We start from the raw sequence: 10354 nt of genomic DNA, 5'->3' as shown, positions 1-10354 counted from the left end.
CCTCCCTGATTTTATGTCACAAATAATTTTGCTCACAAGTGGAGTTATGTACTTATTTTTATAGTGAACAGACTATGCATCAGAGCAAAGTGCATATGACATTTTCTGTTTTTTTTCTGCAGACAAACTTCAAGCTGTGGATGTTTATTGATTTGCTTTAATGTGGTGTCTTCATCCTGTGTTTTAGCTTGTGATGTGGTATTTTTTTTTGCTGTGTTTTCGTTTTACTTGTTTTCATTAGAGATGCACCTATAAACACTGGCATATCATAAGCTGTAAAAAGCAGTATCTCTTAATAGCCACTTACAGGACTGGCCTTTATGTAGTTATGTTGTGCCTCTATTGGTAAGAATTGTCCAAACACAATGTTAAATTATAGTAGAGAAAAAAATCCTAATATGTACTTCAAGCTGAATTTTGAAGAAATTGTTTTTGTTTTTTGCTATTTCTGTTTTATTTATATGTAATTTTATCAGTGTTTTTTTTTATTCAATTGTTATTTTATTTATTTCAACGTTTAATTCTGTTTTGTATGTCGTCCTACATTTCCCAGAAGCCCCTGCAGGTGGCGCCCGCGCTCGCTGAGTTCCCGTCGTCCAGCGGGGCAAAAAAACTACAGCAGTGAGTGAAGCTCGAGCCTGAGCAGCATCTTCAGACTGAGTGAACCGGTGGATGGAGCGGAGGGACGGCAAAGTTCAATACGGCGACAGCTAAACACAAAGTCAGCCATAACAAGTGCGCTCTGAGCAGGTACGGATAATTTTGCGTGTTTTATTCACTACCAGCGTTTTTCTTAGTAGTTAACTAGCTACACATCGCTCTGGCTTCAGCGTCAACCTTTCAGTTTTCGCTCCGGATGAATGTTTGATGAACCTCAGCATTTCGCTCCGCAACCGCTGCGATGAACGAGACAAAGAGGATGGATGTAGCCTGAGAAGACGCCAACTGTTACGGGTTTCTTGGCGGGGTATAACTTCACAGAAATGCGGTCAGTCCGGTTAAAGGCTTTTCTCGCCAGTAAGCGTTAACTTTACGGCTCCGTCGACGACAGAAAGTGACCAAATAGGTTCATTTTTTTAAAGTGCTTGCGTCACACACTTCAGCTAACCGTTAAGATGCGTTTAACGGTTAAAGAAGTAAAATTCCTACTTTGGCTTAAAAACCGTCCCTCCGTGTAAGTAAGGGGATTTCGCCTTTCGCTTAATTTACACACCCCCGGGAGATGTGAAAGCTCAGGGGCAACAAGGGAACTTGAACCTGTCTTGATGGGACCGTCTTCACTGTTTCAGCCAGGGTTGAGAGGTCAAAGGGCTTGTGACAGTTCTAACATACAGTTGCCTCGATATTTCCATTCACTGTGTTTTCTATGGCCACAGATAATAGATGTGTCTAATTTGGAGAGTTGAACTTCGGACCTCGTGTCAGGTGGCAGTTACATGGACCATAGTGCTGCACAAACCCCAGCTGCAGTGTGAGGGGATATGATGATGTGCACTTAAAGCAGGCATCCTCCTTACACCCTGTTTTAAGATGAGCCAAGGGCCAAACCTCGTACTCGAGTGGCTGTCAAAGCTTCATCTGGCCCAGTACGTGGAGTCATTCATCGACAATGGGTATGATGATTTGGAAGTTTGTAAGCAGATCGGGGAGCCAGACCTGGATGCCATCGGTGTCCACATTGAGTACCACAGACACAGGCTGCTCAAAGCAGTGCAGATGCTAATAGATGAGGACAAAAGGAAAGCACCTGGCTACTACTTCACCTTAGAGCCTCTGGATCCTTCTGCTCGAGGCCAGTCTTCACACTCAAACAGAGAAGACAACTGCAGGACTTTGGGGTCACACTCTCGGACCACAGGGATACACCAGGCCTCCTGTCCTGGAAACCATAACCCGAGAGTCACAGATTGTAATGACTTTGTGACTTATCCCAAACTGAAGCTCAAGGTACTGATAAGGGACAAACTTGCAAAAGATGGAATCAACCTGGGAGAAGCACCTTACACCTTTAAGGTAGGCATTTTTTACTTCCTTATGTGATCATACTAAATGCTGGCTCTTCAAGCACTGTCTTGTGGAATTTAATACGCTTCCTTTGATATGTTTGTGATGAAGAGTGTGACAAATTTCTTTGATGGTGCTGACGTCCAGTGAGTCTTCTATATTGCTCCAAGGATGCTTTTTGATTTCTCTGGCAAATGTTTACTGAGATTCAGTGTAGTGTTAAATCTCACTTTGTCATAATTATAAACACTAGGCCCCAAGTTCATCTAATTAATATGTTTTTCATGGATCAGCAGGTAACAGACTCAAAATGACTTTTTTCTTTTCTTTTGGCTGCATGAGTGGGTGATGAGTGGTTTCCTCTGATCTTCACTGTCCATTTAGATTTGGACTTGGATAAAAGCATTTAGGTTTATGTACACAAATCTTTAATACAAATTAAATTATCATCATTTTATGGAATTCACTGCCTTCCAACAGTTGTTTTGACCTGTTATTTACTTTTAACTGTACTAACCTGCTCACAAGTATTATGTTGGTAATTTCACACAATTCCCAGAATGCTGCTGACTGAGAGAATGGGCATGAACTTATTTCATTCAACCGTGGGTTCAGGGCCTTTCCTTAGAGACAGGTGCTGTGTGTAATTTCTTGGAAGTAAGGGAACATACTTGTTTGGTACAGACTTTAGAAAATATCACATCATCATTTTTATATGCATTTTGTAGTTAAAATGAATCAAAATGTTGGTAAAAACAATTGCAGCATGATTCAGCCCAATTGCTGTGCCATCATCCTCTTCTTATTTGCCACACAAGATAGATGAGTTGTATGCTTAATTCAAAGCATGAGCTGCTGTGTGGCTTCCTTGCTTTGTAGTCTATTGAAGCTACTGCCTCTTATCCACTGGATTTCACCACTACTGTTCTTTTGTTAAAAGTTTGGGCAAGAGTGAGTTAAGAAAGAAGCACTTTGACTGACATAAAAACCACAAATGTAGCATTATGAACATTTTAGATCTCAGAGAACGTCTGCGTTATCCAACACCGCTAATATTTTGGCATAGTGTCAAGCTGCTGGGCAGGTGTGGCTCAGGCGATAAAATGGGTTGTCCACTGGTCCCAAGGTTGACTGTTCAATCTACATGTTGAAGTGTCCTTGAGCAAGACACTGAATATCAATTGCTCCTGATGGGTAGGCCTGTGTGTTGTGCTGTGCAGTCAGGTTACTATATTGTCCATGTTTGGCCAGTTGTGCAGAAATTAGATAAAATACACCACAAAGCAATGCTATGTTGATCCAGAAAGGCAAAGAATAGCACAGCAGGTATGTTATAGTTTAGATTTCTCCTTTTAGTCAATCTAGGTTTCATAACTGTGTTGGTTGGTAGCTCAGCTGGTAACCGTAGCCGTGGTAGTGCAAAACATAAGCCTTATACTTTACAGTTAACACATAGCATTAAAAATCCTCTGACCTCTGTAGGCGGAGGTCAGAGGGACAATGCATCAGTCTGCCTTGATGACAGATGTTCCATGTTCCATGGAGGATACATTTACTAATACCATCCCATTTTATTTCTGGGGATCCTCCCTGCTCTGACAATTGTCCAGTCTGTGTTGACTGCAGAGACCGTTAGTTAATGTAATTGCCAAGGATGTTTAGTCTGGTTTGGCGTCGACCAAATCCATTCAGTCCTTAATACACTCAGCGAAAGGTCTGAGGCTCGGCAGATGAAAAGCAAAGTGGCACATTTGGCCTATTGTCAACAATCTGTCACAGTCAGTGGAAGGTGCGATTGATGGATTGTAGATTTGATTATATTACAGAAAACTAACGAAACATGGTACAGTGATGACATGAATCTCTTTCAGCTGTATTTTAACAGACTGTCAGAATGAATTCCTGCTAAGCAACACTACAATAGAGTATCCACACCTTCTGTACATCAAATTGATATGGATATACATATCATAGATATCAATACCCCAGAATATGGTTGCATTCAGACGTAAGGCACAGCTTCTGTTCTCAGCAGGGGTATTTGGCCAATAGAGAAATTGCTCTTTCAATAGACATCGATGCTTGTCTTGGTTTTGTCTTTCCTCAGTGAATACAAGCGTAAAACCCTGCTCATCAACAATGAATGACTGTGGTGTGAGAGACTGGCGAGCCAGGTGCAGTTTTCCAGTTTGACTGAGATGATCTTTGTGTCATAAGAAATCATGAAGAATACGGAGTCTTCTTTACAATGCCTGTACATGCCTTCCTTTTGGGAACTATTATATATCCATATGGAAAATTGTGCAGTTCTTGGTGTATTTTCATTCATTATAATAATGACAATCTAATGTGGTGCCCTTTAAAATAGTTGCACTGTGTTAACAGTACTGTATGATTCTGGCCAGTTCCACAGCTACATGCATGTACTGTTCATGAAAGATTCAGAGGCTATAAACTACTAAGTGCAAAGGCACTTTGCGATTCACTTCCATGCTTTTTGTAGGTTACAGCCAACACCACAGCTAGATTCACCCGGAAAAGTTTTTTTAATTCTTTAGGCTTAAAAGCATCACCAGCTCTGGAGTCAGCACAGCCATGCGGAGGTTTTAAGTTCATTCACAGGGGAAATCCTATGAAAGATGTCACTGAAAGAGGTTTAAAAGAAGTGAATGGTAAAATAACTACGCCTTCACTCTAGTACTAGTTAGTTGCTGCTTGTACAAAGTACAAATGACCGTCACTAGCTATTGATATACTGCACATTAAACTTTGGTTTTCCAGCCTTACACTGTGTGGTTAACATTTGCAGTATTATGTCATCTTGCTACATTTATTAATAGGCCAACCTTTCTGGCTAATTAAACGTCTCTACACTACATTATGAGGACATCCATGATCCGTGATCCACGTTCCATTCATTTACACTTTGAATATTGAGTTCCAGCTTGTTCCAGCAGCAGTTCCTGCTTTGGAGCAGCTCAGCAGACTGTTGATTTAAAACCATCAGATGAGACTGGTTTTTTCTGTGATAGCAGTATTTTGGAGCAGTTTGGCCTTTCAGGTTCATCAGATTGAGTCCATTAAACAGTTGTGGAATGCAGGTATGTAGGCCAGTACAGCCCATTTTCTCACCAGGAATAGCATACAGCACCTTCAGGCTAAGAACTGTATGAGTCTGCCAGCAATACTTCTTTACTTAAATGTGAGCAGAGCTGGACCAAAGATCTTCATGATTTTAATACAGTCTGGGATTTTGGGTAGTGTAATATGATTCAAAATACAATTCATGGTTATCTTTTTTTTTCTTATTGACCAAAATACCATGAAGTGGCAAACATGCAGGTGGACATTGATTTGAAAGTCTGTGTTCTGTTAGCATATTTAAATACTTTAAATCCCACAATTCTTCTGCCTCTCAGTTTGGTAGTGCAATCAATTCCCAATGAACAATGTGCTTTTCTGACTATTCTGCATGCATGACTACTTCACACAGGCCCAAAGGACCTAGTAGTGACTTTGAGAGAGAGAGAAAAAAAGCAATAATGCAATAAAAGCTGGTTGAGCTGTAAATGATCTAAACACTGGCATCATGACAAGTGTTCCACTGAAAGTGTGTAAGAGATTTACTCAAAATGATGTTACAACATGCAAAAGCAAAAGCAAAATCCAACCTAAAACAAAAATTCCCAAGACATTAAAAAACACGAACATGTGTCTCCCAAAGGTAGAACCCAAATAAACAGACATTTACTGCCAGATGAGGCTTCAGTGTAGCTGGAGAGGTTTTGTCCTCAGATTTTATGGTCTAGTATTTATAGTATACACACAAACCTAGACTGACCTCTTCATGTTGTAGAAACAACCTGAGTTTTGATGTTGAAGGTAGATTTAAATTATTAAACAAATTGCATGTTTATATTGGCAAAAATGACTCACTGTACAGTAGGTCACTTCACCTCAAACTCTTGCTTGCACAAATGATATATAAAATGTATGTATACCAGATGTCGAGCTGATTTAAATGTTCTATACCAAACTTTCACTAGACTCAGTATCTGCTCACAAAAATAATTACAATTCAGCTCTTCCTGTCTGTGGATAAGTGTACATACCAGTACCAGTACCAGAGCTTTCAGGTGGTGAGAATGGGATGCTCTTCTTTGCTGCAGCCTCATCTCTTTATATCATCTATAACATTAAAATCAAACTCTTTCCTTATGTGGATTTAAAATTCAGTTGAGTTCAGCAGTACCCATCAAGATGATTAGCTTTCTAGATGTGCATTAGATGATTAGTGTTGCCATTTGACAGCAAAGCATACATTATATTGTTCATCACACCCAGACCCTGGTGGGAAGGATTCCCTTTATAGCTGTCTTAACAAAGGGCTCCAAATCCCCAGAAGGCCTCATTGCAGTGCCTGGCCTGAAAAACATTCTAAGAATGGGGAACAAATCTTAGTTGTTCAGAAGATTTCCCTGTGTTGCTCTGCCAGGGGATCGAAGGACAAGCAAAACCAGCAGGCCGCCTTTGACAGAAGAAAAGCTGGTCTGAATAGAGCCTGACAAAATACAAGCTCTGCAGCAGCTGACAGCTGTCGCTTCCTTTGTCACTTTCAAATGCAACCTGAATAGAACTGTTTTTGTGAACAAAGTTGTTTTTAAGAAACACCAGCTGATTTTTAGGACCTGTAAATAAATGACAGAGGTGGTTTTGTAGTTAAATGGTTGATAACATCAATCAGTTTTCTCCTGTTTACTCAAGTCCTTCATCCCTTATCACCTTTAAAACAAGTCATCTTAATTGGATGAGGATGTATTTAGCACTGTTTGGTCACAGCATCTAATTTGTGGGTTTGAGGTTAGTTGTCTCACTCTTGACAGGAATGTTAGGTGAGTTGGAAACTCTAAAAGGTATGTGTGTAAATTGTTATCTGTCTGTATGTATCAGCCCTCTGCTACCCTGCACAGGATAAGTGGGTATGGATAATGAGATGACAGATGGATAGAATAACTTGTTATTTGCTGTGTAGTCTAATTTACAGCACATCTAAGATTCTTGCGAGGTGGGCTATATGAATAAAAAATCAATATCACAAGAATTTACCAATTTATGTCCAACCACAAGTTAACAGTCAATGCAAAAAATATATTTTAAATGACCTCCAGTACACCCTGAAAACTGTTAATCTGTAAAATAAATATTGTGTTGTAAACTTTTAACTCATTACCATAATGACTAGGGTTGTACTGATCTGATCCACTGGATCAGTATCGGTGCTGGCACAGACCTTATTAAGCAAATTGGGTGTAGGCCAACATAAATAGAGTTTCTTCATTAGTGTTGCTATGAAATTCTGTTTTTTCGGTATCATTCATTGAATCTCAGCAGGCTGCCAATTAATTTTTCAATGCCACTGCAATCCCTGGACTTATCTTACCCTGCATAAAAGAATCCATTGAGCTCCATGCAGTGATGCATATGAATTATAATACTGGAAAAAAAAATGGGTACTGGTATCAGATCCCTGAGTTTAAGGCTCTGGAATCTGTCTTGAGATGGAAAGAAAAGTTGAATCAGTGCATGTATAATTATCACTTGTCATGCTGCCTGCTTCTTTGAATGTAGAACATAGCTGCTGCTCTGGAAAACACCTTAGGCCTCATATATAAACTGTGAGCACTAAAAAGTTGCATACGCTGGTTATCACACACACGCGGGATGTATAGAAATGAACGTGACGAGAGAATATGTGTCCTGTGCCACAAACTCTTGTCTGGTTCTGTCGGTGATGCCAAACTTACCAAATGGTTCAGAGATAATGTTTCCACTCCAGTTACTGTGCTATATCTATGAAAAACAGTGATTATGTCCGCTTATACAGACTTTGATCATTTATGTGGATAGTGTTTAGCATAAGAAATGAATGCCAAAAGAATGAAAAAGCCAGCAAATAGATGCAGACACCCCTCTGTAAATCCCCTACATTGCTGCAATAGTTTGAGCACCGTCTGCCTCTCTTCAAGTAGGTCTGGCTTATTGAGCGCAATGAAAACCTCTTGGAACTAATTTCCCACAGATGACATTCCTTCCTCGCTGTGCCAGAACCTAGACTGCCAGACATGAAGATGTTAACACATCAGGGACTGTACAGTTGCCTCTGCGTGTCGAAGTGTCCTTCAGGAAGATACTGAACCCCAAAGTGCTCTGTGTGTGTGTGTGTGTGTGTGTGTGTGTGTGTGTGTGTGTGTGTGTGTGTGTGTGTGTGTGTGTGTGTGTGTGTGTGTGTGTGTGTGTGTGTGTGTGTGTGTGTGTGTGTGTGTGTGTGTAAATGGGTGAATGTTGTACGAAAGCTGCTTTGAGTGGTCGGTAGACTAGAAAAGTGATATGTAAGTGATAGACTGACTCACTGTGACACTGCCACTCCATCAGTCTGTGTTTGTTACTGATGCTGGAATACAAACCACAAAATAATCATTTTTTTCTGCTCTCCACCTCAGGAATAAGCACCTCGATCTCACAGAGTGAAGTTTTTCTTTTTTGCGTTTTGCAGCAGGATTGGCTGTTGTTATTTGGATTGTTGATGACAGGTGGAGTGTATTTTTCATCATTTGAATAGTCTTTTATTGGAAGAGCCAAGTCAGGCTAAGTGCCTTGTGCACATCCACTCGTACAAATGTCTGGCTTGTTACTTGCAGTAGTGTAGAAGTCATATATTCACATTTGGTGTGTTGCTGTGAGATCTATTACAAACATCTCCCAGTTTACCAACATCCACCATCATATAATGTACTGTAGGTTAGGCCCACTTATGGACTTTATTCATGTTATGTCAGTATAGATTAAGTCAAACAACTGGGCCATTACAGGAATATTGCTGGATTATTGCACTGATGGTGCCGGCAGGGAGCGAGTGTAGGGGGTTGGAACGAGATGGGGTGGTGGGGGGTTGAATAGTATTGCACATAGCACTCAAAAGCTTAACATGCCATGAACATGCTTGTCACTTATAGTTTGGGATTCTGTAAATTCCTGTCCGGATTGCTACTCATGCAGAAGTCTGTTCCTCTCCCCAAAAACGCGGACTCTGCAAGAACAGCTGGCATTGATTGTAGCGGACATATTTAGCCACTCCACATTACATCACTGCTGAGTGATATCAGAGATGCATATGTTGTTGGGAATGGGAATACTATGTTATGTATAATGTAAACCTGTGTGTTAAGTGGGCATAATCATTGACCTATATTTGTGAAGATTAGAATTGTCTGGCATCAGTGGCCTGCAGGTGGAGTATAGATGGAGCAAGTAGCTCATTGTTCTATCCAGTTAATTTTCATTCAAAAAGTCCTCATGTCCCCTTCACATAGAAAGCTGCATTTCCACTGCATGACACGGTTCAACTAAACTCCCTCAGCGCACTGTGGGTTGGATTCTTAGCTGATCATCATAGTGACACTGCACCCCCTTCTCCTTTACAGTAGTTGAGAAACAACACACAAAAGCTTTACTTTGGTTTTGAGAAGCCACATCCTTTATTCACTGACAACTAAACGGTGCTAAACTGACAACTTCACTGTTAACGCTTTCCTCTGCCCTGCTTGCATTCACTGTCACTGTCAGGCACTCACTCACTCACTCAACCATACACTCATTCCACACACAAGAGGCCCGCTACAATTCTAACGGAGGATCTGAAAGGGATGGTGCGTGTCACCTTTGAGTGTCGGCTCAGCTCACTTGGAACCTTGACCAAGGTGATCCCAAAAAAAGTATCAGGTAACAGGTACTATCCACAATGGAAAAAGAAAAAAGAGCGAGTTGAGCTGAGCTGTACCATGCTGCTTTATTTACAAGAGCATCTGGAGGGGCCTTGCCCAGAGAAACCAAGATCAGTGCATCACACACTAAATTCATGCCCTGCAACACACCATTTTCATGCTTATTTTGGACTTTATGGCAGTATATAAGCTGAAGAAGTGAGGGTTTTATTTTTCTTTGAGTGAAAAGTATTTTTAGTAGCTGTTATGTGTAAACAAATTCCTCATCCCCTAGCCATTGCAGAACACTCAGTCTCCAGCTTTTACCTCGCTGTTGCTTCAACGATTGTATAACAATGTTAAGTAGGTCTTTGAAACTATGTGACACTCTCTGAATTTAAATCACTGAAGAGAAAAGTGATAGAGAAAGCCTAATTCGCTTTGTGCGGACACATGGAGGAGGTGGTTGAGTTGAGAGAGGAGGTTTGATTTAAGTCTGTATCAGTTCAAGGCACTGAGCCCAGCACTAAATGCTTTGGACCACTGTTCTTAATGACTGTCTCTGATATTTGAGAATAATACACATGACA

At 40.6% G+C, this 10354-nt stretch overlaps 1 protein-coding gene across 1 annotated transcript in view; it reads left to right on the top strand.

Annotated features, from left to right (window-relative positions):
• The first annotated feature begins 653 nt into the window (after positions 1-653).
• sash1b (SAM and SH3 domain containing 1b) overlaps positions 654-10354 on the top strand; it is a 48907-nt gene continuing 39206 nt past the window's right edge. Inside the window, exon 1 of the mRNA XM_070978889.1 lies at positions 654-2013. Coding sequence (XP_070834990.1) covers positions 1531-2013 — 483 coding nt within the window. The 5' untranslated portion in view covers positions 654-1530. The remainder of the gene's footprint in view (positions 2014-10354) is intronic.

This window comes from Chaetodon trifascialis, chromosome 14 (assembly GCF_039877785.1).
Source record: "Chaetodon trifascialis isolate fChaTrf1 chromosome 14, fChaTrf1.hap1, whole genome shotgun sequence".
In the NCBI taxonomy this organism is placed as follows: domain Eukaryota; kingdom Metazoa; phylum Chordata; class Actinopteri; order Chaetodontiformes; family Chaetodontidae; genus Chaetodon; species Chaetodon trifascialis.
The sequence above is the reverse complement of the archived record's forward strand: the minus strand, read 5'-3'. Positions and strand labels throughout refer to the sequence as shown.